Source organism: Vidua chalybeata, chromosome 21, assembly GCF_026979565.1.
Source record: "Vidua chalybeata isolate OUT-0048 chromosome 21, bVidCha1 merged haplotype, whole genome shotgun sequence".
Taxonomy (NCBI): domain Eukaryota; kingdom Metazoa; phylum Chordata; class Aves; order Passeriformes; family Viduidae; genus Vidua; species Vidua chalybeata.
Window position 1 is genome coordinate 10025945 of NC_071550.1, and position 27346 is coordinate 10053290.

At 48.2% G+C, this 27346-nt stretch overlaps 1 protein-coding gene across 6 annotated transcripts; it reads left to right on the forward strand.

Annotated features, from left to right (window-relative positions):
* Nucleotides 1–172: 172 nt before the first annotated feature.
* SLC31A1 (solute carrier family 31 member 1) lies at nucleotides 173–26507 on the forward strand. 6 transcript variants are annotated; one of them, XM_053962288.1, is made up of 6 exons: nucleotides 173–192; nucleotides 1729–1776; nucleotides 19288–19437; nucleotides 21643–21715; nucleotides 22063–22231; nucleotides 22834–26507. In XM_053962288.1, the coding sequence occupies exons 3-6, from the start codon at nucleotides 19333–19335 to the stop codon at nucleotides 23033–23035; spliced, it is 549 nt and encodes a 182-aa protein (XP_053818263.1). In that variant the 5' UTR covers nucleotides 173–192; nucleotides 1729–1776; nucleotides 19288–19332; the 3' UTR covers nucleotides 23036–26507. The 6 variants fall into 6 exon arrangements, with proteins under 6 accessions (XP_053818263.1, XP_053818258.1, XP_053818259.1 ...); XM_053962283.1 differs by lacking the exon at nucleotides 173–192 and adding an exon at nucleotides 210–375; XM_053962284.1 differs by lacking the exon at nucleotides 173–192 and adding an exon at nucleotides 210–363.
* Nucleotides 26508–27346: the final 839 nt, after the last annotated feature.

The following is a 27346-nucleotide window of genomic DNA, read 5'->3' on the forward strand; positions in this document are numbered from 1 at the left end:
GGGGTGGAGGCGTGGCTTAACGGCACCGAGGGGCGGGGCTTCGCCTGCACGGCACGGGCGGAGCCTTCATGGACACGTCAGAAGGGGCGGGGCTTAGCGGGCACGGCGGAGGGCGAGCATTTGGGGGCTGCTGGTAGGGGCGGGGCTTGGCCGCGGGGGCGGAGCAGGGCCGCGGCTCGTGGCGCTCGCGCGGTGAGTGACGGGTGGGCTCGGAGGGGGGGAGGTCTCGTGCCCCCTGCGCGCCCCCCCCATCCCGCCTGAGGCGGCCCCATGGCCGCCCCCCGTCCCCTCGGGCCGGGACGTGGGACCTCGGGCCGGGGCCGCCGAGGGGCCCGAGGGGATGGGCAGCCCCGGGACGTGAAGGTGAAGGTGGAGGTGCGGGGCGAGCTCGGTGTGGGTGCAGGCTGCGCTCCCCGAGCCCCGGGGGAGGCGTCCAGCCCGGCCCTGCGGTTCCCAAGGTGACAGGCGGGCCCCGCGGCCGCCGGGCTGCCCTTGCCGTGAGGGAGCCGCGACCCGCCGGGGCTCCGGGCTGAGCCAGAGGCCCCCGTGGCTCCGCTGAGGGCCCTGTGGGTCCGTGGGGCTCGGGCGGAAGGGCTGGGGACACCCGGGCGCTGCTGCGCTCCAGGTTCGCTGTCTCTGGGATACCCAAGGGCACCAGCCATGCACTGTGTTCTTAACATCGGAATCGTTTCTTGCGTGGATAAACGTCTTAGCCGGCCCTCTGAAGCAGTTTCCCACGTTCACCTCGTACCTTGAGAAATACACCTTTCTGTTGGTTTGCTTAATGAGTTTTTTGTGGTATGTTGTGGTTTTCCTGTGTTTTCCCTCTCTTGGAAAGCTGGTATCTCTATGTGCTTTGTGAGACCGACTGGCTTCAATTTCGCCTGAGATCCAAATGATGCTGAAATGCAGAAGAGCAATGTGCAGGAGGTCAGAATGGCAATAAGGGTTGATATTTCCTGGCTTTGGGTATTTGCTGGCACTGGTTGGAAGTTTGTACTGTCAGTTACTGACTGGATATTTGAGTCTGAGCAGGAAGTTGCCAGGTCTGTTGTGGAGCTGAGTTTGCAGTAATTCAGGAGTTTATTGCAATGATTGAGATATCAGTGATTCCACTTCTAAAGGGAGAAGATAAAGGGGAGTGTTAAGCAGCTTTTATATTGCAGAATGTGTGATGAATTTAGAATGAAACCTGAATAGGGTCATAGAATCTTATTTCTGTTAAGAAAAAAACAAAAACCAAACCCACAATAATTTGGTGTAAATTCCCAGTGGGATGAGATTGTTCTGACCTTGGTAAGGCAGGTGGGCATGAACTTCCTTCCAATGGGGAATGTGGTCCCTTGGATGAAGAGAGTTTGTTGCTTTGGCTCCTGTATTTCTGTCTGGTTGGTTGTTAAGGTAGTTTTAAGTGGTGAAGACCCATGTGGCTAAGTCCCGGTGTGGCACTTCAACTTAGGTTTTTTAGGTACAGGTATCACAGAATATCCTGAGCTGGAAGGGACCACCAGGATGACCCAGCCCAGCCCCTGGCCCTGCCCAGACCCCCCAACAACCCCACCCTGGGCATCCCTGGCAGCGCTGGCCAAACGCTCCTGGAGCTCTGGCAGCCTCGGGGCCGTGCCCATTCCCTGGGGAGCCTGGGCAGTGCCAGCACTTTCTGGGGGAAGAACCTTTCCTGCTCTCCAGCCTGACCTGCCCTGAGTTAACCTGAGGCCATTCCTTCAGGACGGAGCACAGCTTGGAGCTGCCCCTCAGGAGGAGCTGCAATCCCTGGTGAGTTCTGAGCTCAGTTTCCCCTTCAGGATGAACAATCCCAGTGCCCTCAGCTGCTCCTTGTGTGGCCCTTTCAGACCCTTCACCGTCTTCCTAGCCCAATGTTATACCTCTGTATATTCTCTATTTTTTTTTTCCTGGATTCAGCACTGGCCAGTTTTAATGCCAGTGTGGTTGGGAAGAGGCTGAAGCGGCACAACCTGCAGCACCCAGCAAGCATCACATCTTAGCCACTTGTCCTTTTTTAATTTAAGCTTTCTTCATAGTCCTCATCTGTATTTGAGTGTGCAGTGGGCTTTTGGTTCCACACCGTTCCCAGGCAGAGGCCAATTCTTCCTGTTTGTGCCCGAATTCCAAGCTCCAGAATGCTTACTAGTGCTGCTTTTTTTTGCCCAGTTGGATGAAACGCTCCTCACAAGTGTTTATTAAGTTGATTTTCAGTCTGTTTGATCTTAACTTGCCACTGCTTGAGCCTGAGGTCAGTAAAGCTTTTGTAGGATTTTTAATGAGTAACAATATGGGATGTTATAGGGTAAGTTAGCATTTAAGTTAATAATTCCAAATCCTGTCATTTATGATGTAATGTTTCCTGAGGCATTCATCAGGCTTTGGAGTCTGCATTATTTTTTTCCCATCCTTCATTAAAAAGGGGGCACTGGGAATAATGTGTGAATGTTGTTGTTTAAATGAAGATTAGTTTTGTACTAAGGATTTGTTGGTGAAGATGTGACTGCTCTGCTGTACAATACAAAATTAAAATGATGCTTTTTGCTACAAAGACAAAAATTGTTGCAATAAGCAGGGGTTTGCTGCTTTTGTTCTCCTTCCCCCCCCCCCCAAGCAAGGTACTGAAAATACAAGAACTGGCAGGATTTGCAGGCTCCCACACAACTTTGTGTTGAGAACGGAGGAATTTTGCACAACTGTTTTCTACTGAGATTTGGCTGCTTTTCATTTCATATCAGATTTCTCATCTAGGCCAGGTTGTTAACTAAGCTGAGAATTAGGATAATTTCTGCCAGTAGAGAGGAGAAATTAAATCACCTTTCCAAGTCACTTTTGCACATTTTATTTTAAAGGTATCATCCCTGCCACTGACTCTGGCTTGCAGTGGTACAAGGACAAGGTTTGTGGGTTTTTTTGGTTTTTTTTTTTTGTTTTGTTTTTTGGTTTTTTTTTGTTTTGTTTTGTTTTGGTTTGGTTTTTTGTTTGATTTTGTTTTTGTTTGTTTTTGTTTGTTTGTTTGGTTTGGTTTTGGTTTTGTTTTGGAAAGAGGTTTGGGGGGATTTTTCACTTCACTTTTCCCTTCACAATGTAACTTCAAGATTTGGATTAATAAGACCCTGTATCCTTGAACAAAAGCTTAATGCCTGAGAAGGGAGGGCACTGAGAATAATCTTTGCCAGTTTTGTATTAGAAGTAAATGACAAAATCTACCATGTTCACAGGGTGAGTTTTGAGCAGGGCCCTGAGGAGTTTCCTTTCAGCTGGCTTGTTTTCCAGTCAGACATTAGGTCCAAGAGAAGACAGAACTTTTTATTCTTTGAACTAAAATGAACTATTTTCTCCTTTCCTCCTTGTTTTTTCTATTTGCTATGAAGACTCCTCTACCCAACAGAAAGCTGCCATGGCTCTGCAGAGCTGCCTTCCCTGCTCTGGCCTGAAGGTCACCTGAAAGTTCGCAGGAGCCTGCAGCAGAATTTTGGGAAGTTGAGCTGAAGCACATTGCCAGCATGAACTTCTCCACAAGTCTGCCAGGAAATCACTGGGAGTCATGGCAATTTTTTCTTAGGGAAGGATGAAAAAGACTCAATCTAGTTTATGCTGTTTTTCTCTGGGAAATTCAATCTTAGTTAATCTACTCCATTGCCTTCTGTTTCAATCTAATTTTCTGGAAATGTTCCCAATTAGGTCCTGGAGAACACGATGCCAGTGATTTTTTTAATTAACCTTTTTTTCATCTGAAAGCTGGAATCTGCTAATGCAGAGAATAATGGGACTAGTTATTGTAAAGAAATTAAACTCCTATTTTGCTGTACTTTCTAAAGCCTTTCATTTGTTGGTCCTGGAATTAGACTTTCCTGGTTTAGAAGCCAATCTAGAAGTGGGAGGTTGTGATGAAATAGCTCCTTTCTAGTTTTGCTTTTTTATTTCTACAGTTTTAATGTAATTTCCCATTGTCTTTTCTTCCCGGTGCTATCTGTTAATATCATCAAGGGTCTCCAGCTGATTTCCAGTGGCACTTCAGCAACTGTTAGTGCAGCCAGAACAATGGCTTTGCTTCCTGCTCTTTTCCTCTCTGTGGATATAATCTTAGAAAAATCTCACATTTGCTGTATCACAGATGTAAACAGCATTTATCATCTGCTAAAAAAGTTGTACAAGCATGTAATCTTTTCACTTTATCTAAATGACTAGAGCACTCCATGGTAGCTCTAGAGCACAAGCCAAATGCTGTATGTAAGTGGTTGAGGCTCTTCTGTTCTCACTGCTTGCTCAGCATGTCCTGTTATGAATCCTGAGAGGTTGGGAGAAAACTGGGAACAGAGTGGAGGTGTTCTGGCGTGGAACTCACAGTGAGTGCCCCAAGCTCTCCTGAGACTGTGGAAGAGCCACTTCACTTCCATAAAGCTTCTTTTCCCACACTTACTCATTAGTTATCACGGAGTCAGATCTCATTGCTCTGATGAAGGTACAGGAGCTTGGAATATGAGCTTTGTGATATATTTAGTTGATCTTCTGGCTAACCAGGATAAGGGGAACCCTGACAGTCTTGGCTGTTTTTTTCCCCTTAAAGATTGCATCTGTTGGGGGAAGGAGTGCCTGGCAAATGCACTTTCAGACTTGTTTCACATTAGAGAGAATGTAATTGGACTTGGCTCTGTAGGATTAAGAAGTGCTTTGAGGCCACCTGTGAGGTGCGGTGCTCATCCTGAGCTAATGCTGTGAGCAGACTGGCTGGCCTGCTCCGGAGAGCTGGGAAAAGCAGCTCCTGGAAAGGGATACAGCTCCAGCCTCCTCAGGGAGAGGCACATCCCTGTGACCCAGCCTGCTCCTTGTGTGATGTCTGTAATTGGTGGCTGCACTCTGGCTGGGACAGTGGCAGCAGCTCGTGTCACCCTGGCTGAGCTCTGCCAGAGGCTGGACTGGGAGCCAGGGATCCCATCACTCACTTGCTTCCCCTGTTAACTTTCCCTGCTCCAAAAGGCATTCTAAAGAGGCTCAAACGGCTCACTGGCACAGCTGGACTGCATTTTCCATCTTGCATCTTTTACTTGGGAAGGGGAAACACTAACAAATGTGGAGCAGACTCAAAGCCAGTGCTCCCAGTGGAGCCATCCCAATTCACTCTCCTGCAGCCCTCAGGAAGTCACCGCAGTGCTGCCATCAGTGTGGCTCCGTGGGAAGCATTTCCAATGGGTAAATCAACCCTTGGACATCAAAGTGATAAGGGAAGTGGGAGCACAAGCTCCTGAGGAACACACCCAGCCTCAGGATACACTGCAAGTGAAATGCAATCAATGTTGCAGTCTGGTTTTCTTGAATCCCTTGTTTGTCTGAGCTCCTGGACTAATGGATTTGACAAGAGATTGAGTCACAATTTCTGGGTTCACTGCCAGGTGGGTTTTATACAAATCAAGTTGCCACTGGCCTTGATGCCTTCATTAACTTGGGATAAGACATTATCTCAGAGGATGTGCTGAACTTTAGTGTTTAAGGTGGTGTCACGTGAGGCTGAAGTGTGCTGGAGGAGCATGTTATAGATACTGTAAGGCTGAAACCTGAACAGCTGCAAACAAGGTTAGTTGGGAGTTTCACAGCTGCCTTCATGTTCCTGTTACAGGCTTGGTTATACTTGTAAAACCATTTTTATGCTCTTTTCATAAAAGGCACAGAGCAGTGTCTGTGGGATATCCTTCTGTATGGGTGGTAAAGCCTAACACACTTGATTCTGATTATTTTGCTTCTAGTTTAAAAAACTCTTGGCAGCAGCCTGACTTCTCTTAATTTTTTGAATTCCTCAAGTAAAACCCTCCAGGACATCATAACAGCAGGATCACATGCACTGCTTGTCAGTTGGTCCCGTTTTGTGTAACTCTTGCCTGAAACCACAGCCCCTATCACGAGGCCCCTTGTGTTGCAGGGCACAGCACAGCTGTTCTTGCACTTTTTCTGCTTTGTCCCTTTTTTTTTTTTTTCCCATAGCAGTTTTTGGCTCCAGCTTTCCAAGCAGAAGGGTCCCAGAACCAGTTACCCTGACAAGGTTTGTCTTGTACACAGTGTTGAAGAATTTCTGCATAATTGATGATTTATTTGTCTTGTTATTTTTTTCTCACTTCCCAATGCTCCTAAAAACTGGCTGATAGCTTTGAAAACATCACATTTCTTCATTATGGGGCAGATAGAGTCACAGGGTGATTTGGGGTGGAAGGGACCCTATAGCTCATCTTGTTCCACCCCCTGCCCTGGGCAGAGACACCTCCCACTGTCCCAGGCTGCTCCAAGCCCCGTCCAGCCTGGCCTTGGACACTTGCAGGGGATCCAGGGGCAGCCACAGCTGCTCTGGGCACCCTGTGCCAGGGCCTGCCCACCCTCCCAGGGAATAATTTTTTCCTAATATCTTCCCTAAACCTGCTCTCTCTCAGTTTGAATACTAAAATGCTTAAACAATAAAATAAACTAAACTTGTTTTGTTACACTATCCAGAAGCAACCAAACCACTAATTTATCTAATAGACATGAATGTTTGAAATGTGTTTTGGTTAATGTGCTGGAAAGTAATCTCTGCAATGCACTTAATCAGAAAGTTCTACAATCTCTGCATTTGTGCAAAGATCTTGTGAGGGAGACTCAGGAGCTGCTTTTGCTGCTCCGTGGATCTCTGTATGAGCATCCCAGTGCTTGGTCTAGTCCTAAGCTAATCTGAGCAGTAGTTAATGATTAGCCTTTGATAGAGATAATAATGTGCTTGTCAGCATTATGTAGGGTTGAGAAACTTTGATCAGTCTCAGACTTGTTGCCTCTCCGGAGAAAAAGGCTCTGCTGGAGTTGGTAGATAGAAAACCTGTCTCTGGAAGAGTAAGTACTCAGCATTTTTTAGCTCTGAATCATTTCTGCTTTGGATTAGCAGCTTTGTGGCTGTCCAGGGGTTTGAAAATGATGAAAAAGCCAGCATTGAAGCTCTTTCCCAGAGTGGTGTTTCGTCACTCATAGAAAAATTGTTGATGGCTTTTGTTCTGGCTTTCCATGGCCTACAGTCATGGCTCTTCCTGTCAGAAGAGTGTCATGAGGCCAAGGCTCTTCCAAAGAGAAGTTCCTTTCCAGAGAATTGATTGCTCTTTTCCTCTTCTTGATACTGGAGATCTTTTACCTTGCTGAGATTGTATTTTCAGTGACTCAGTAATTTCAGTAATACTTCCAATAGTTCAGTTGCATTCTCAAAGGGAGAATGCTCTGTTCCATAGACTGGGGCTATTAATTTATTCTCTGAACCCTTAAAGTATTTGCATTACTACCTGGAAGCTGTTTATATATCACTGTGCCATCCATTTGCTGTTTGCCAAGATTGTGGATCAAGAGCAGGAAGGTGCCTCTGGTGATGGATATTTGGCCTTAACCATCTGCCAAAACAGAGGTTGACTTCCTGGGATTAATTAAAAACCCACTGGAATGGATTTTGCTGCTTGTGACCTGAGTTCTACTTTGCATTTTGCCCATGAACAGTTTGAGGCTTCTCAGAACAACTACTGGAGGCACAAAAGAATTTGATTCTTGGCTGTGGTAGAAGAGGTTCTTTTGTCGAGGGACAGTCATGGATGGTGCTGCAAAGTGAAATGAACACACATCCATTTTTCCTCTGCAAGAAAAGGTATTTTTCTAAAAGTCAGTCTTGTGAGCTCTTAGGTCTTTAGTCAAAGGCTGCATTTCAGAGGTGACCCTGACACGCCAGAGCAGGAGCTGGAAATCCCAGAGTATCCCAGTAGGAGCTGACATCAACATGTGGATGTTGAGGCAACGTTTGACACAGGCTGGAACGTGGCAGCTCCAGGGAAGGGGAATGGTTGAGTGGCCACCTTAAAACGCTGCGTCTGCACACGGACATGTTCTGAGGGGTAATTACAGACAAACAACTGCTTAAATATGAAAAGAAAGGAGTGGAAGGGAATTGCTCTGCAAGGACACTTTCCCATGTGGTGGAAGGTGCGTGTGGTTGTACTGGACATGGAAAAATGAGTGTGAATTGCTTAAACCAATATGTGTCATATCATACGTGTGGAATGGCTTCCTAAAAATTAACCAGGAGTTTTGGAGTGTGGTTTTGTTGTTATTCTGCTTCTCAAAACACCTGGAAGTCAGTTCAGAACTTGTACAAGTGTTGCCTTTTCTGGGCTAAGTCTGATTATAATGTTGAAAAGCAGCCAGAGAGGGAAAAATAGCTGTGTGAAAATGGGCAAATGGTGTAAGATCTGGGAATCTCCAGTGAATCACCTGTACTGGACTCCCTTTTATGAGGCCTCTAATAAACCAGTGCCGTCCATTTATTACCCTCAGGTTTAGTTTTACCTGCGTGGGACAAAGGTATTTATGCTGTTGCAAGATAACATCTGTAAAGAGGTAATAACAGATAACAGGGGTACTGGTTGACAGCCGACTGAACATGAGCCAGCAGTGTGCTCTGGTGGCCAAGAAAGCCAGCAGCATCCTGGCCTGGATCAGGAATGGTGTGGCCAGCAGGAGCAGGGAGGTCATTCTGCCCCTGTACTGGGCACTGGTGAGGGCACACCTCGAGTGCTGTGTCCAGTCCTGGGCCCTCACTTTGGGAAGGACCTGGAGCACGTGCAGAGGAGGCAACGAGGCTGGAGAGGGGCTGGGAGCACAAACCCTGTGAGGAACCACTGAGGGAGCTGGGGGTGCTCAGCCTGGAGAAAAGGAGACTCAGAGGTGACCTCATCACTCTGTACAGCTCCTGAAAGGTGGCTGTGCTCAGCTGGGGTTGGGCTCTTTCTCCAGGCAGCACTGACAGAACCAGAGGACTCAGTCTCAAGGTGCATCAAGAGAAATTTAGGTTGGATATTAGGAAAAAGTTTTTTACAGAAAGGGTGATAAAGTTCTGGAATGGTCTGCCTGGTGGAGTCACCATCCCTGGGTGTGTTTAAAAGCCTGGATGTGGCACTGGGTGCCAGGGTTTAGTTGAGGTGTCTTTTGGCTCTGAGGAAACTTGTGCTCCCTTTCTTGGGAATGCACTTTTTCACTCTGTTTTTATGTTTGTGTCTCATGAGATTATTTTACAGTTTTACAGGATTTAAGGCTTGAAGACACCATAAAATCAATCTGGTCAGAGCTGTTTATGCTGTGTACCTGGTGTGTCCTTCCCATTCCAGCCAACCATGGAGCAATGGTTTGTCAGGATTAACTTGCAAGTAGTTCCCTGTCGTGCTTGCATCCTGACATATCTGTCATTCCTTAGAGATGGAGTTCTTCTGCTTGTGGCCACTGAACAGCCACAAACAATAATCTGTGTCCTTACCCTGTGGACAGACACATTTTTGTGGGAGACGGGCTCCTTTCCATAGGTACAAGTGGTGCAGGAGGTGTTAAATGTGCAGGAATCTGGATGCTGAGTTAGTGGGTATGATAAAGAACCTTGTATGCAAATAGTGAGGGGTTTTGTTTGTTTGTTTGTTGTTTTTTTTGTTTTGTTTGTTTGGTGGGGTTTTTTTTTTGTTGGTTTTTTTTCTGTTGTTTTTTTTTTTTTCCCATTTGGAGAGAAAACTTCTCCCTTTATTTAAAAAGTGCCTGTTAGAGGAACACAAGCTAGAAACTGCTCTTGATTAGGGCATATGAAATAGGAAGTTAAATTCTCCACTAGGCCTGGTTTTTCTAAGGAAGCAGTTGTCTAATCTTACACAATACACATCTTGCAAGATGGGGTTCCAAATATTAATATATTTTTATATTAAAAAGTTTTTGAAGAGTATCACAAGGCTCAGGACTCTGTCCCATTTGTTCTCAGCAGGATGGTTCCTGCTCTCTGGCCATATGGATCACATCTCCCTGGTCACCATTCCTGTGTTTGGTTGTGTAACATCTGAGCAAAAACCACCACTGAGGATAAGGGAGTATCTGTTGATTCAGGAATTATGTAAGCTTGGAAAATATGGGTCACATGGCCCTGCTTTTCTGTCTCCACTTCCTGGTGCTGTCTCGTGTCTTCTCACTGCTCAGGAGCCTTGGTTGTCCTCAGCTGAGGAGTGAGTGCTGAGAGTTTTTAACAGGAGGTTCCTGGGTGATTCCTGACTGAGCACCACCCACCCTCCTGCTCCTCCATCTCAACACAGCTCTTACTCCCTGGCCTTTGAGCCATTCTGCCTTATCTCTGCCCAAACTTCCTCCCTTCCTGCCAGATTTCTCCTCCCTGGCTGCTGAATCCTGGGGACTTTGTGACCTGGATTTGTGTTACTGTGTTCCTGTGTCATGCCCTTGATGATGTGAGGAAAAGAGGTGAAGCTCTGATGGTGTGGTGTGCTGGTCTGCAGACCTGGGCTAATAGCTTCAGAAGGCTCTGGTGTGCACAGGAAGTGCTGAAGTGCTTCTGTAGATGCCTCCTGGGGATGGCCTTTGATGGAAACTTGTCAGTTCTAGCTCTGAATTCATGCTGGCGTTGGCTATAAGGAATTTTGGTGTTGCCATGCCTTTTATCCTGGATGTTTCATAAAGAAATTGTAACGTGGCATCCTGCGCCATTTTGGTATCTCTGGTGCTGTGCTCTGCAGATGACAGAATCAGAGTCAGCTGTGGTACAGCATCTCCTCTGCTTTGGCAGCTGTGGGAATGGCAGTCACTCCAAGTCACTCCTCAGCCCTTGCATGTCTTGAGGTGCCTCAATTCTGCCACTTTCCAGAAATGTCTGTGCTCTTGTATGCCAGAAAGGGGGACGGCTGCCTCATCCACCCAGACAGAAAGGGGAACAATGAACAGTGTGGGGCAAATAAGGGATCCAAAAGGCTGGTGGTGGAAGAAATGAAAATGGGGTGGAAAAACACTGTCCATGTACAGAATGGAAGAAATTGTGCTCTTGGTGGGCTTGAACAGGACGAGGCACTCCTGAGTGCAGGAGTCAGAGGAATGTTGTCCTTTATATGGATAAGAGTCCCTTGTGTGGATAAGTGTCCTCAGCCTTGTGACAGCCTCCAGCATCTGTCTGTCACCCAAAACTCCCTCCCTTGAGCCAGGCTTCTGTGACAGATGTGCTCTGAGCAACATCTGCCAAACAGACTGTTTTGCAAGCCTGCACCCAAAGGCATTCACAGCAGCTGCCAGACCCAATCCCAGTGGAATTCCTGGTGTCATGCCCTTCCTACTGTTATGCATTGGGCAGGGCAAGGAGTGTGTTGATTTCCAAAGGCATGGGAACGATCCCCAATCACATGTAGCCACTGCTGGACTCTGAGCCCCAAAGCCTGGTGTGCACCTTCCAAACCATTGTCACCACAGCAGAGTGCAAGGAGCTGTGCTGCTGTGCTGAAGAGAAGGTGCTGTCCCATGTCCTGCCAAGAGTGGGGTGCCCTGGGGAGCACCTGCACATGGGGACCCCAAGATTTGGCCCAACAGTTGGAGGCATGGATCAGTTTGAGATTGCAGTGCTTTTTTCAAAGGAAAACGTAATGTTCACTGGGCTGTGTGGGAATGTGTGTGGGATTCCTTTGTAGATGAGGGAAGCATTGCTGGCCTTGGATTTGTGAAGGACAAACTGAGGTGTGACAGCGTTGGTTCTGTCACCTCTTGCTCGAGGTTCCTGCGGTCATTGTGGAGGAGATCTTACCTGTGCTACCAAGGCAAGGGTTGAGAGGTGGCCAGCACAAGCAGAGGGGTGTTGTAGGGTAGGGTAGGATAGAAGAAGAATAGGATAGGACTATTAAGTTGGAAGGTACCTTCAAGAATCATCTGGTCTAACTGCCTGGTCTCAGCTCAATGGGGACAGTGGAGGATCACTCTTGGATCTCCATGCAAAGCTCTATGTGTGTTCCAGGTGTTTGCACCTGGGCTGGGTCAGACTTCTCTGCAGAAATGAGTCTACAGCCAGGAAAGGGTTGGCAAGGACTCCTTGGTTTTGCCACACTTCTCCCGAGGATCCTTTGACTGCTTTGCTGTCTCCTGCAGTATCAGTATGGCTGAGGAAAATACTTGACCACAGGGGAGGATCAGCCTGCCTCCCCATTATTTTGTCACCTTTACACAGCTCTTGTCAGCATTTCTCAGCCTTTCTTCTGATGTTACCAGGCTTAGAGTCTGAGGTTTTGTGCTCTGCAGGGTTGTTTTCAGCTGCCTTTCACTCCACTGGGCCTGTGGGTAACGACATGGTATGTGCTTCACTTAATGAAGTTCAGTGTATTGTCCTGTAAAGAACAATCTGTCCTGGGTTATTTTTTCTTCTTGTTCAAAGATTACAGATTTCCTGAGGCGTCTGTAGAAGCTGGGAGATTAGGAATGACCATCCCCTTCTAGGGAAGCCTCTAACAGAGGGTGGCCAGACAGGTTTGCTATGAAAACAAACTCCATCAAAGGGCCATTATTGTAGCCATGCTGAGAGGAAGAGCTCTGGCCCCTCCTCAAGTAATGGGGATTGTGCTGAGTGGCTGTGACCAGCTTTGCTTTAGTTGCAGTAGTTTAGTTTTTAGTTGCTTTAGCTGAGGAATGCTTTGATTCAGAGCAGATGACAGGACCTTAAGGATTAAACATATGCTGATATTTCATCATCTTATTTTAATCTTCATTTTAATTAAATATTAATTAATGCATATAACTGCATCAAGCTGCCAAATGATGTGGTGCAACTTCAGGAAGCTTATGTGAGCCAGCATCCCAACTGGAATCCATAGTCTGGAACTGGAGCAGTGTTTGGGGCTCTTGCCATGTCTGTGAGTGCTGTGTGAGATGATTCCATATGGAAGGGGCAGCCTGAGCCTTGGGGACACAGCAACCCGGTAAAGAGAGGGACAAACATATTGGTGCAAGAAACACAAAGATTTGGTAAGAATAAAATAAGCAAATTATGGCACCAGGAGGCCTGGAGGATGGGTGTTTGGAGGAGCACGTACTGCAGGGTGTGATTGGTGGCCCCAGCCCTGTGATCTGCCTGTGCTGCAGAGAACCTGAGCTCAACTGTGGCTTAAAGCATCACCCCCAAACCTCCCTGTGTGGGTGATGTGGTTTTGCTTCATTCTCCTCCCACATCCTGCCTGTGGGGTTTGTCAGGATCACCTTAATAAGGATCTGTCTCAGCCTGGGCAAATCCCATCAGTCATGGGCATGGCTCACGGACAGCAGAGTGGTTTTGTTGTGCCAAAACTTTGTCATTATCTTCAGCATCCACAACTGTGCTGTAATGGTTCCAGCTGGGATCCTCAGTGAAGGTGATGGCAGAGGATCAGATCTGTGTGGATTTCTTCCCTCACAAAACATGAAAGCCCTGCACATGATTTTAAAAGCCCATTCTTTGCCTGTGCTGGGAGAGCTGGGCTCTGGGTGCTCCCAGCTTGGCTGCCTGTCCCTGCTGACTGCTTCCATCCTGGCATTCCTTCCACAGAGGCTGCCCAGGCATTGTCTCCTTTTGAACCTGAACACAAGATGTTGTCTGCAGCCCTGTTCAGCTCTTTTTTTGCCCATTATTCTCTGCTCCCTGCACTGCAGCCTCTGGCATCTCCAGCTGGACATTCTCCAGAGTGCCTATCATCCTTCAGAAGTCCTGAAACCTGTGGGTGGGAATAGCTCAGCCTGCTCACAGGTAGACAGGGAGAATGTGCCCTGTGTCACACTGTGTGTTCTTGCTTGGCTCTGCTGATCCAGTTTGAATCCAGCAAGCTTCCATGATCAGGGACAAGCTCCAGGAAATCCAAATTTGTACAGCTTCATCTGCAGTGTGGATTTGAGCTCCTGAGTTGTGCCCTTCTCTTTCCCTTTATCCAAACCCCTTCTGGTGTGTTGAACTTTTGTGAAGCCTTAAAATTCTGGGAAAAGCTTTAGGATGAGACTCTAAGGTGGTGAGGCAGTACCAGGGCAAGCCACAGTTCTGCTGTGAGCTCACAAACATTCCTTGAGTTCTTAATATAGCTCTAAGAGTTCCTTCTTCAGGAATTGTGCAAGAGAAAAACAGAGGTGTGCAATTAAATGTGCTGGGCACAGCACAGTCCCTCCCTGTGTCTCAGTGCCAGCCTGGGGTTGCTGAAGCTGCTTGGGAGAGATCCAAGGGGAATTTTCACACTGGGAAACAGCAGTGTGTATCTGTAACACGTGTTCTGCTGCATTACTGAAGAATGTGGTGTTTGTTCCCTGTGTCTTTAAAGTGTGTCTTTACAGCTTGGCCCAGGGGCCCTGGCCACCATTGCTGGGTGCTGCCACAGCATGAACAGGTAGAATTGGTCTGTCCCTCAGCCGTGCCTTTAAGCAGCTCTGGAGCTCTGCCTGGCATCCTGGAAGAATCACAAGTCCACCCATTTGGAAAGGAAGCAGTTAAAGCAGAAAAGTTTGCCAGGAAATTGAATAAACTAAAAGCAGTGCTTAGGTCTCCTGATGAGGAGCTCAGTGGAGCCCACAGCTAGAGCCAGTGAACAGAGCTGCAGTGTCTGCAGGCTGCTGCTTCCCTCCCACTCCATTGACAGCACTGCTAAACAAAAAAGGGATTGGGCTTGGGACCACAAGCTGGGAGCCAGTGGAGCTCGGTCTGCCAGCAGCACTGCTGTAAGTAGAGCACCGGGAACTCCTGCGTGCCTTTTCCATTCCTTCTGTGCTTTTTCTGTAACATTCCTTTGTGTCACACAGCACTGAGCCATATGTGATAATGTAAGCAAGAGGTCTTTGCTTTTCCAGCTTGCTGTTTTTAATAATTTTCCCTTGGCTTTCTCTCAGGAACTTTGATTTTAATTCTTAGTAAATATTACCAAGTTTTTCTTGCTTGTTCAGGAGAAGAGAGGGACCCCCTGACCTGTTTTTGCTCTCAGAAGTGTTGGTGGAGAGATTTTGGGTATGAATCACTGCAGTGTTTCTGAGAGGAGTCAGGAGGGTTCTGAGCAGGAGCCAATCCTGTGCTGGCCACTGCAGCAGCACCCTCTTTGTGGGACAAATAAGTGCTCTAAAGGAGACTGGAGAGGGGATTTTTGAGGCTCTGGTCCTTTTGGGCAGAGCCAGTGGAATTTTATTCCTTGGGTTTTCTGAACTGGTTTGGGAAACATGAGGCACTGTTTAGAAGGGAAGAGTTGATGCTGTAATGGGCATTGATTTAGGGCTTCAGTGTCAACCCTGTTGGACTTCTGATTTGAAAAGGGGCTTCATTTCCTTTGAGACTTTAAGGAAGATCTGTTTGACACTGAACTGATTGTAAAGTATTTCCTGGGAGCTTGGCAGATCCTTCCCATAGTGTGTCCTGTTTCTGCATTGAAAGGTGTATTTTCCTTGGGTGTTTGCCACAGGAAAAACTGAGATTTGCTATGAAATTGCAGGACTCTGGATGAACACAGCAGAAGCAATAGACTGGGGAGCTGAGGAGGGGGTTATGTGTAATGGCAGTGATCTTTGGCTGAGACCTGCTTGAAAAGACTGCTCTGGCTTTGGCATCTCATCAGGTCCAGCTCGTTTACCTGCACTCGTGTGTGCCCCGCCACCTCCTGCCTGTCCTCCCCTTCTCTGTGCCCTGGAGTTGCAAACTGTGGCCTCCTGGTATTTGTGAGGTGAGACAGCACTGGTTTGGGGTTGGTAGAGGATGAGAGTGAGTCCTGGTGCTGACAGTTTGCTGCTGTCAGATCCTGCTCCTGGCTGCACCTGTCCTGATCCAGCCTGGTTTGCAGAGCTGCCACGGTGGCAGTGCAGGGCTGGGACAGAAACCTCAGTGTGAGCAGGGCCTGCCTGAGGTCCTGCTTAAAGAAAGAGAAGTCCTGGGTGTAGCTCTGAGTCTTGCAGTTCTCCTTAAAAGTCTGAGGGGTTGTGAAATGGAGGCTGTGACTTCTCTCACCTGGGGTAACAGCGCTGAAAGGGAAAGAAAGAAGCCCTGGAGGAGAATTTCCTCATTCCTCTCTCCTGTTCCACCCTGTTTGTTTTCTTAGATAGCAGGTTACTGCAGAGCACAAAAAATCACTGTGTGTGTGTCCCTTGTGATAGATGCACCCTGGGGTCTGTCCCCTTCAGGTGTTCAGAGTACCTGAGCCTGATGCAGCCATGGGCTGTGGCAGGTCCCTCTCCAGGGCTCCATGCTCAGGAATCCACTCCAATGCCTCTCTCTCTCAGTGCAAACATATGGAGCAGGCAGCAGCCAGAGATCACCCATTCAGACAGAAATACCTGCTGAAAGGCTGGCTTTGTACAAGGCTAAACCTATTTAAAGAATTTATAATAATAGAAACTTGTGGGGGGTGGATTTTTTTTCCTTCAGGTATGGAGTCAGCCTTGTTAAAGCACCACCTTCTTGTGACACACAGAGCTCCACATCTGTCAGCTTGTTTCTTACGACCTGTGCAAACCAACCAGGGATTTGCAGCTTGAAATATTACACACCCATTAACCTGTTGCTGCTGCTGCTCTATATATTGTTTTTTACCTTGAGACTTAAGTAGAGATCTCCCAAGTTGTAAATCAGAAACTGATTGTCAACTGGAACAGATTTATTTTTAAACAGAAATTTACCCACTGTTTGTTACCTTCAGTGACAAAAAACACAGCTGAAGTGGCTCAGATGAGGTTATTTCTTCTTAAGCTACTTAATACCCCATCCTTTCAGGATCTCATAAAATGTCCTTCAGTGTTGGGTGACTGCAGCAAGGGGTTGGATTTGGTGTTGGAGCACTGGGATAGCAGGGTGGGAAGGAGCTACCCAGGTGAGGGTCAAGCTTGCCCTTTGTAACCTGTACCAAGGCCTGCCCAGCAACAGGCAGCCACTCCTGAACACCTGACCATGTTCTTTGTTCCTACAGAGTAAATATCCTGAAACATATCCACTGTTTCTCCCTTTCTGCAGACAAATGATGATTAGTGAGAAGGAAAGGAGTGAAAAGCTGGACACAGCCAAGCCACAAAGGCAGTTTTACCTGCTAACCAGCCAGGGCTTCTGTGGAGCATTTTGGAACCTGCTGAGCTTGGCAGGAGTATGAAATCCTAAAATGAATAAATAATCATTGGACAGTAGTCGCTGGTGAGAATATTGTATTCAAAGGAAAAGCAATGGATCAGTCAACTGAGAGAAAAGGGAGGAGACAGAAACAGCTCCCATCTCTGCTCTGGGACAGGGACAGGAGCTAGGGAACGGCTGGGGCTGGGCCAGGGCAGGTCAGGCTGGAGAGCAGGAAAGGTTCTTCCCCCAGAGGGTGCTGGCACTGCCCAGGCTCCCCAGGGAATGGGCACGGCCCCGAGGCTGCCAGAGCTCCAGGAGCGTTTGGCCAGCGCTGCCAGGGATGCCCAGGGTGGGGTTGTTGGGGGGTCTGGGCAGGGACTGGGGCTGCACTGGATGATCCTGGTGGGACCCTTCCAGCTGAGGATATTCCATGGTTCTGTGATTCCAGGAGATTTTGGCTGCAGCAGAGGGGAAGTTCTTGTGTTATGTCTTTCCTCTCCCAGCACGTTTACCTTTGATCCTGCGGGTGAAGCACTTGGGCTATTCTTCTTCCTTCCCTGATGCAAAAGACAATTTGAAGTTTGTGTGTTTTGGCAGAGGATTCTCTTTACAAGTGTTTTGGGACTGCAGTTCTAGAGCCTGAACATTTCAGCTCTTGAAGAGGATAATCTTCCAAGCTGTGCATGGATACCTGCAGAATGCCCAGTGTGATGGAAATCACACTGGGCATTCTGCAGGTATCCCTTGGTGAAGTTCTTCTGTGTCAGCTGAGCTACTGCTTGCACTGTTCCCTCTCCTTTTTATCTCTCTGTGAACATTTTCTGGTCTCAATATTTAAGCACAAATCAGGGACAAAGTAAGCTAAAAAACATTAGCAGAAATATGGACTAATACGGAAACAAGGAATTCATTCTGCTTTAGCCAATGTCATTGGATTCCATTATTCCAATTTACCTTCCAGGGGAGTATTGTGAGGTTGTCTGATGAAATAAGAGATGGGCTACAAACTTCTTCTGCACAGAGATGGAGAACATACCTGAGCTGTGGGTACCTGGTGTCACTTCCTGGTGCTTCCCTGCATTATTTAATTTCTATGTTTGCAGGGTATTACTTCTGTCTTTCTCTTGAGTTCCTCCCCAGCACTGCTGAGTTTCCTTACCTTCTCCAAATCTTCAATTTCTTTCATTGCTCACTTTAAAAGTGAGCCTTGGATATCCCCTGTCATGGATGCTCCACAGGGCTGCACTGGCACTGGTGTTCTGGACCACCAGTGACCCCTGCACAGGGTCACTGTCACATGCTGAGCCAGCTTCACCATCAGCTGCTTTTCAGGACTTTATTTGCTACTTCCAGTTCAGAAAGCTCTTCTAGAGTCTCATTTCCTCTCTTCAATCTAAATATAGCCATGCCTACCTGTTCAAACACCATGCTGCCTTTTGGCTTAAAAAACGGAAAAAACCACATTTGTAAACTCACCTGATGATTTCTGTGGAATTAAGTCTGTCTCTCATTTCTTTTTAAACTTTAATTTGATAAAGTGTCCAAACTTTGCTTTTTATTTCCCTTGGTTTTACTTCAGTACAGGACTGGAGTGGGAGGGTACAGAGGATTCCAGGCAGGGTCCAGCAGGACAGATGCTGTGCTTTCAGGACTGATTGGTATTCCCAGGTTATTTTCTCTCCTGTTGCTGTTTCAACCTGATGATTTTCATTTCCCACCAGCAATTGCCAGCCCAGGCAGTGCTGGGCCAGAGTGCAGCAGCCATGTCCACAGGTGACCATAGAGAGTATTTTTTTTTTTTTTTTTTAGTGTGTCTAGACATCCCTGATTTGTGGTAAGCAGATTAAGGATTGGGACTGGCAGCCTCTTGAGTGTTTCTCTCACTGTGGGTAATGTGATTACAGGGGAGATGTGGCAATGTAAAGCTCATGGAAATGAAATTGGATTGCCTGTAGCTGTTGCAGACCTTTGCCCGATAGTAGGTCTTGTACCAACTAACACAATTTCTGTGTTAAACATGTTCCCAATAAAATGCATAACTGTCAATTAAGAGAAATCCTATTATCTGATCCTTTAGTATATGCAATTTAAAGTTGTGCTTGTGATATTTTTGCCTCTTGCAAGATTGCACTTGGGAAGGGGCTCTTTTTTTTCCCTCATGTAGATAAGAAATGTTCCTTTATGCTGAGCACTTGCCCCAGGTGCCATCTCAATCAAATTAGGCTGCAGAGGGACACACCTCCTCTAAAGTGTCCTGCTGTGTGCTCTCTGTAGCCAGAGCAGGACCATGAGGAAGCTCCAGGAGTTTTCCAGTGGCAGCAGTTCTCAGTGGCTTGGAATATTTTCTCATGCAGCAGCAGTAGAGAAACCACATTCTGTTTAGAAAAGGGCTTCATTGTTTGTTTGTTTTTCAGGGTCCCACTTTTCTATGTGCCTTTCTGAATCTCTCTGTCCTCAAGATGTCTCACCACATGAACAGCTCCATGCTGCCAACCTTGCATCCTCCTGAGCATCAGCACCCCTCCACCACAGCCTCGGGACACGGCCATGACATGATGATGATGGTAAGTGGAGAAGTCAGAATTAACCAGAGAGTTTTTCCTTGTCTGTGGTTCAGAGTAACCTGTCATCTTAAAGACTGTGCTCTGGAGAACTGGAAACTAAGCTGAGCTTTGGAAGACAGGAATCCATCCAGGTTAAACCCAGATCCCATTGTGGGTCTTCTGGAGTGAAGGAGCGGCATGAGGGATACAGAGCAGGAATGGATTTCACAGGTGGAGATCCTTTGGCAATTTTTTTTTTTTTTTTTTTCTTGAGTAAACTTTTCCAGCAGCCAGTCTGGTGTCTGCTCTGCAGCCAGCTAAGGGCAGAAATGCAAAGCAAGATTTTTCCTGCAGGAAATGGATGGATGGAGTTCTCCAGGCTGGCAGGGAAAGCCCCAGGCTCCCCTGAGAGGATTGCCCAGCAGGGTGAGGGGCTGTGCCGAGCTCCCTCTGTGCCCTTCCCTCCTGAGCCCTCAGAGCACACTTGATTGGGGAGCACAGCAGTGCCAGGGCTCTTTGCCATGTTGGCATTAAGGCTGCATTGATCCTGATTCCTGCTGCTCCAGCTGACTTTGATTCCAGCAGGTTCAGGCTTGTGCATTCTGGCATCACTGAGGCTTTGCAGAGATCCTGGCCAGAGTTTCCATGGAGATGGCTGGAGGATCAGTGTTTGTGTGTAGCCAGTTCTAGGAACTTTTTCAGCTTTTTCTCCTTTTCCTAAATACTTTAGGAGTGAGTTTCAGATTATTAAAACATGTCTATTTATGATGAAATTTCAAAAGGAGGGGAGAGAGGGCACATTTTTATTTCATATGAGAGTGTTCTCAGGAGTGGATTTTGCAAACCATCATTGGAGTTTGTTTGCCAGCTCTATGCCTGAGGAGAGAACCAAGAATCTCTGCTTCTATTTTTATTACAACCAGTGTCACAGCAGGAGAGGAGAGCACCAGAACAACCTTGGTGGGCATGGCCCACATGGAGCTCTCAGTCCAGCACTGCCACTGCTCTCCTTGTGAAGCTCTTCCCATCATCTCAGCTCAGTATTGGCATCCCTGGGCCATTACTTTCCATGTAAATGTCATTTCTTTACAAATGTCAAGTGTTCACTGGATAGTTACAGGACCCTGCCTTGCCCTGCAGCTGAAAACTGTGAGTAATTGCACCAGATTTTAAATTCATATTGCAAATAAATCTGTCAGGGAAGGCAGTACATAGGTGCAGCATCTTAGATAACAGACTGAGCACATTTAACATGTGTTTTCCCATTCCTCACTGGTACCAAGTAACAGGCTCAGGTTCAGCTGAAGTTCTTTGATTTATGTGGGTTTTGTTTTAAATGTAAATATGTTCAATTCATTGAAGAGATGAAAGCACTCTCTAAAAGGTGTTTTACAGTAAATTCTGCTCAGGGGAAAATGAGTTGATTCTTACAGATGCTGAAATGAATCATAAGTCTGAGCTTCAGCAAATAACCTTAATTAAGCAACAGGGGAAGTTCAAAGAGAAGTTCCTCTTGCTTGGTCAGGACTTCCCATGTGAAAACCCTGTGTGCAGCTGTGCCCAAGACATGCCAAGCTGTATTTACCTAGGTGGGAAGTTTGGATCACCTCTAGCTGGCCTGGGGATCTTTGCTGTTTCCCCTTCCTGTGCAGGCTCAGGAGCCCTTATTTTCACCCAGGGGCAGCTGTGAACTGGCTTTACCCCTTGTGTAGCTGTGTTTAGGCCTCTGTTTCCCACAGTATATTGAGAATTCCATAGGGAGACAACACTGCTGGCACAGTGCAGAGGGGACCAGAGGACTCACCTGTGCAACCCTTACCTGTATCATCCAAACGAGGTTCAAGTGGGGAAGGGAAAGTACCCTGTACCCCAGTTCCTGAGAGGATGGGGAGCCAAGGAGGAGCTCCATGGAGACATCCCCAATCCCTGACGACTGCTGATGCTGAGGGAAAAGGAGCTTCAAATGCAAGGAGAAGGCACTTTCTGGAGTTCTGTGAAGGACAGGGCCTCCTGCCCAGGGCTGCCTGAAGGAGTTGGGAACTGGAGCATCCCTGTCTCACTGTGTGTGTTACACCAGATCTACTGGAGAGTTTCTTGGTGTTGAGGTGGTGACCAAACAAACGGATCTGAGTTCTTGTTCTGATACAAACCCATTGCTACACCTTGCTTGAGCTCCCTGGGATGAGCTCTTCAGGCTCATCTTGGTGTTCTTTGTGTTTTGGGCAGGCCATGACTTTCCACTTCAGCTGTAAGAATGTGCCATTGCTGTTCTCTGGACTTACAATCAATTCTCCTGGAGGTTAGTAACACAGTCTTGTGCAGTCCAAACAAAAGGTTTGCAGTTTGGTTTCAAGATCCATGTTTCAGGAATTACTTTGTTATTTGTGCTAAAAATCTGTGGGGTGAAAGAAAAATGGAGATATTAGTAGAGTTCAAGAATTTGGTTTTATTAGCAAAAGTGATTGCTGCTTTTGCTTTATGGGTGAAATTGCAGTGAGAGTCTGGATGAAATTCCCATTTCCCACCTGTCTGTGCATGCACATGGAGCCTGGCCGTGGCCTGTGCAGCACAATGGGGTTCAACCACACAGTGACTCTGCTGACACATTCTCTTGCCCAGAGACAATATTGTTTCCTCTCTTGTCAGAAATGGCTGGTGCTTTTGTGGCTGTCTTCTTCCTGGCCATGTTTTATGAAGGCCTTAAGATTGCCCGGGAGTGTCTGCTCCGTAAATCCCAAGTCAGCATCCGCTATAACTCCATGCCAGTGCCCGGCCCCAATGGCACCATCCTGATGGAGACACACAAAACCGTGGGGTAAGGACTGCACTTCATTCTAAAGCAAAGCTCTGCAGGTGGAACTGGCACAGAAGAAAATTTGTGCAGCCATTTTTGATCTCTGGAGAGTGTCCTGGCTCCAGACCGGGATGCTGCATGGCAGTGGAGGATGGGGGACACCTGGCATCCTCGAGGATGGGGGCAAAAGGAGGAAAGCAGCAAGGAGCCAGATGGGCTTGGGGTTTTTGTAATGAACACGTTTGGGGGAGTTCTGAGGAACAGAGTCTGGATGTTACATCCAGTGACCCCGACAGAAAACACTTGGGATCCTTTTGTTGACAGGTAGTTAAGGCCTCTGCGCAGAACAGGAGCAGTCAGCTTTTGAATGGGGGGCGGTAAAAGAAGCTTGGCAAAGTCTGTTTCTCAGCTATAAGTTACGTCCTCCCAGCAAGCTCCATGCTTGTTTTGCTCTGTGAGCAAAACCACAGCTCCAGGTGCCAGCGCACGCAGAGTCCCTGCCCAGGCTGGCGTCACCTTCTGTGCCATCCCACGCCCACCTTGCTGTCCTGGCAGCTTTCTCTTTGGGGATGTGCATTTCCCACCTCTTCCGTTTGCTGACTTGTTTGGGTTTGTTTTCCCAGCCAGCAGATGCTGAGCTTGCCCCACCTGCTGCAGACTGTGCTGCACATCATCCAGGTGGTGGTCAGCTACTTCCTCATGCTGATCTTCATGACCTACAACGGGTACCTGTGCATCGCCGTGGCCGCGGGAGCGGGCACTGGATACTTCTTCTTCAGCTGGAAAAAGGCAGTGGTGGTGGACATCACAGAGCACTGCCATTAGCACTGGATGTGCCACAGGCCTCTCCACCCCACTGCTCCCTGCCAGCACAGCCACCTGAGGACTGGAGCATTCCTAAGCTGCCAAAAGAATCATGATAAAGAAAATCAACTGGAGTTCACTACAGGTTCCTGGAGGGGTGCAGGGATGTGAGGAGCTGGGACACGCTGCTCCCCTTGACTCCTGAGAGTCCATGGCAGCCATTCTTGGCCAGGATTTGCTTTATTCTTAGATTATGCTGTGATTGAAATTAGTTGGGTGACAGAACTGTAGAAATTATTTTAAAAAGAAAACAAAACAATTTTATTTTTAAATTGTAAATGCTTATCAGTGAGGGTTTAATGAGCAGTAGGAAAAGATCAGTTGCCAATTATGTGTGAATGGCTGTTTTAATTTTGATTTTTTTTCAATGTGTACATAATGCCAGGGGAGGAGATTGGCCTGGCATTGTGGCTTTTGGGGCCAATGACACCTTTTGCTGTAGGACTCAGCCTCTGAGGAAGATTTGGTGCTGCACATCAGACACACTCAGGTGTGTCCTGGCAAGGGAGGACTTTGACCCAAGGAAATGAGCTGTATGCTTCAGGGATTGGATGCACCTGCCATCCAAGCCCACCAGAGAATGATGAGTGTTGTTAATCTGATGTATCCAGCAGCTTTGCTCAGCCTCCAGGGATAACACTTGAGTTTGGCTGCTTTCCCTTCCCAGTTATGGAACAGATAATAGTTCTGTATTTACAGGGCAAACAGATTACAAATAAACCATTTAATCCACAGGTACTTCACGTGGAGCTGCACCTGGATAGAACTAGAGCTAAGCTTTGGGTTACTAGAACTGGTTCTGTAAATGAGGCAAGAGCTAAATAATGATTTCATGACACTAAAGTTAAAATGGCTGGAGGGTATTCCTGGCTGAAGGTGAAGGGGGAAAACAACCATGTTCCTGTAAAGGAGAGATTTGGGGAAGAGAAGGAAAATACAGGACTACAGCAGCCTTCAATGTCTTCTCAGGTGAAATTTGGAACAGCGTGGGCTAATCAGAAAATATTCCTGACCCAGATGACTCCTCTTTGTCTTGATAATCACAGTGTGCCCATGCTGGAGGTGCAGGTTCTCAGTGCAGTGGGGACAGTGCTGTGGGCTCTGCCCAATGCCCAGGCAGGACAGGCTGTGAGGGGGCAGAACCACCCTTCTGCCTGTCTGGTGCCAGGCCAGGCTTGGGGAGCAGCTCTGGTTTAGCACCTGGATGTTAAAAATGTTGTGCAGAGCTGGAGGTGGTGGTGCAAAGCTGGAGTCTTCCCTGTACCCAGATTGCCCAGTTTGTGCCTGTAACTGGCTGGAAGAGAAGACAGTGGGAATTTGGGAAAGGCACTGAGAACAGGCACCACTTTCAGAGTGGGACTGGTGTCTCGGATATGCCATGAGAACAGGGAATCCTGCTGGGGTAAAGCCTCTGGGCACACACAGGAAGGTTTTTTTTTTTTTTTTTTCCCTGAAGATGCTGCTGGTGACATCTGGCAGCAGCTGTGTGAGGAAAGTTGATCTCTGGAATGAGATTTTTTAGCCCCTGAGCCTTAGAGAGTGAAGCCATCCCTGTGTACCTGGGTGCTCCACGGTGCTGGTGCTGCTGTCCCTGCACAGAGCCCACCCTCCCACCCTCTTTAAGGATATCCAGAACTGCTGCTACCAGGGCTTGAATTGCACCTCTTAAAGTCAACCCTCCTGGGCTGATGCCAAGTGTTTACTTGGACATCTTGTTTTCTCTGGACAGTGCAACTAGAGAATAAAAGAAACTGAGTTAAAAACAGGCTTAGGTTCCTATATAGTTGCTTTCTGTAGCAAATTCGTATCTGGGTGAGAGAAGCAAAGTTATTGTCGTGGAAAAGTTCTAGCCACCTCCTGCTGAGACAGGAAAAGCGCTTCCTTCCCCAGTCTGATCTTTGAAGGGAGTTCTGTCTGTGACAGAACCTCCTGGTGCCCTCTCTGCACCTGTCACAAAGGTAAAACTCTGCTGTGCCCTGCAGGCAATCACGGGAGGGGAAAGCTGACCCTCCCCATCCCTGGAGAGCTGGGAGGAATGTTAGTGTTGGACAGAGAATGGACAATCCCTTCCCACCCCTGCTGGAACTGAGAGGAAATCTGAGTGTTTGTCAGAGAAAACTGGAGCTGTTAAAAGCTGCAGATGGTGGTTGATGTGGGAGGTTTGCACTGCAGCTTGACCCCTGAAGGAGCTCAGGGTGACACTGCCACTGCTGCCGTTGGTTTTTCTGGAAGGGGCTGGAATTGTTGCCATCACAGTCACAGGCTGGAGTGAGGAGAAGTGGCTGTGTGGTGACACTGGTCACCTCATATACCTCTTGCTGTGTCCTTCTTTGGAACAGAAGCTGCTTGGCCTGATCTTGCTGTCACCTTTTAGCCACTTTTCTGTGTATCCAAGTGGCCAGACTTGAATTCTTTGGGGGATGACTTGGAGATCAGGCTGTGGCTCATGCAGTGTCAGTCTGGTTCTTGTTAAGCTTTTCTGCCTCGTTCTGCTTGTACCACCTGTGCCCCTGGAATTGTTTCCCCCCAGAATGAGCTTTCCTTCTGCCCATGCTGTCCCCAGAGAGGGCACACAGCTTCTCCAGCATGCACAGCGAGGGGACACTGCCCTGGCAGGGCTCACCTGGGCACGAGTCTCTCAGGTGCCCCAGCAGCTCCCACAGCCTGCACGAGGGGTGGTGTGGGCACCCTGGGCTGCCCAGGGAAGGTGAGAGGGCAAGTGGCCGAGAAGAGCAGGGCGAGGCTGTGTACCCTCTGCTGCGAGCTCCTGGGGCACAGCTGGGGACGGGGTGTGTCCAGGCTGCTCCTCCTGCCATGGCTGTGCTTTCCCCGGTTCAACGTGACAATCCAGAGCAGCCATCGAACTTCCCTGTGCCAGCCTCCCTGCTGCCAGCAGATGCCAGCACGGTGTGCTCTCAGCCCGGGCTGCTGCGTGCTGTGGCAGAGCCTGAGCAAAGCCTGAGCTCCCTCCGGGCGGGATCGGCAGCTCTGGGGCAGCCCCAGCCCCTGTGCTGAATGCAGCGTTGCCCTGGTAGCACGGGCAGGGGAGGGCTCGAAGGATGAGCAGCATGCTCTCGTTGACACACGTGCAGCATGCTGGGCTGTGCTGTCCTGCACAGGGGTGACATCCTGTGCCTGTCTCCGTGCCCTGATGTTTGCTCTGCACACGCTGTGCCCCCGCATTATCATCGAGGAGGGAGCTCAGAGCATCCAGGCCCTGTCCCTCAGAGGGCTTCTGTTGCTTTTCTTTGAGTGCCTTTTGAGTTTGTCTGGAGCCAGTCCCACCCAATCCAGCAGGATTTTTAGTTTTGTTTACAGTGGACTGTCAGTTCTGTTTTTACTCTTGCTCTTTGTGGCAGTAACTTGTCTGATGTTACTGTGAATATCAAGAATCTCCTGTACATAATTAACCAATAAAATAGATTGCATTTTACTGTGGTGGGGGTGTGTTTTGGGAACAGTTCTCAGTGCAGCCCTCGGAGGGAGCACAGGGCCCAGTGTTCCTGTTCAGGTGCTGTGGGGTGGGGGTGAGGAGCAGCATCCTCTGGGCCTCCCCAGCTCCCAGGAACTCACCCTGAAGCTGCTGGAATGGGAACGTGGGGATTCACTGGGAAGGCTCTTTGTTCCAGCTCAGTCACGCTTTGCAGGTGTGGGGAGGGATGGAAGGAGGAATTGGTGCCTCCCAGATCTGCCTGCTCTGGAGAGGAATTTTAGGGAGCTGTAACAGCCTCCTGAGGTGTTGTCCTCTCAGAGCTGGGGCCTCCTGGGAATGCCAGCACAGCAGAGCAAGCCCTGATCATTGTGTGTGGTGTTAGACAGGAAAAGCAGCTCTTTTCTAGGCTGCTCTGGGGCTCTTCCCAGTTGGAAAAGTTTGAAGTTCTGTACATTTTCCCAGCCTGACCTGAAATTTAATGCACCTACAACATGGGAAGCCTGAAATTCACTGAAGTCCACTTTGGAGGAATGCTCAAAAACCAGACCTGGTCATTGTGCTGAAGATGGTAGGAAACAGCCCTGGCCAGAGGCAGGGAGAGCCTCCAGCTCCTGAATTCCCTGCAGGTGTCCTGGTGCAGGCCCAGGGCTGTGGCAGCCTGCCCTGCTCCTTCCCCAGGCTGCAGGGAGCAGAGTTCCCTGAGCACCAAGAAGCTGCTCAGGCTTTTAAGTTGCTTCCCTCAGCTCACCCCACTCTGTGACTCCTCCTGTCAAGTGTCCTCCACTGTCAGACTCCTCCTGAGTGGGCTCTGCCCCAAACCTCACCTTCCTCTCACCTAA

Coding starts and splice junctions, on each gene's coding strand:
- SLC31A1 (XM_053962282.1), top strand. CDS start 14,347: ATGAGGAGCTCAGTGGAGCCCACAGCTAGAGCCAGTGAACAGAGCTGC. Junction 14,515..19,287: donor GGTCTGCCAGCAGCACTGCT/GTAAGTAGAGCA, acceptor TTTGTTTTTCAG/GGTCCCACTTTTCTATGTGC. Junction 19,438..21,642: donor GCCATGACATGATGATGATG/GTAAGTGGAGAA, acceptor TGTTTTGGGCAG/GCCATGACTTTCCACTTCAG.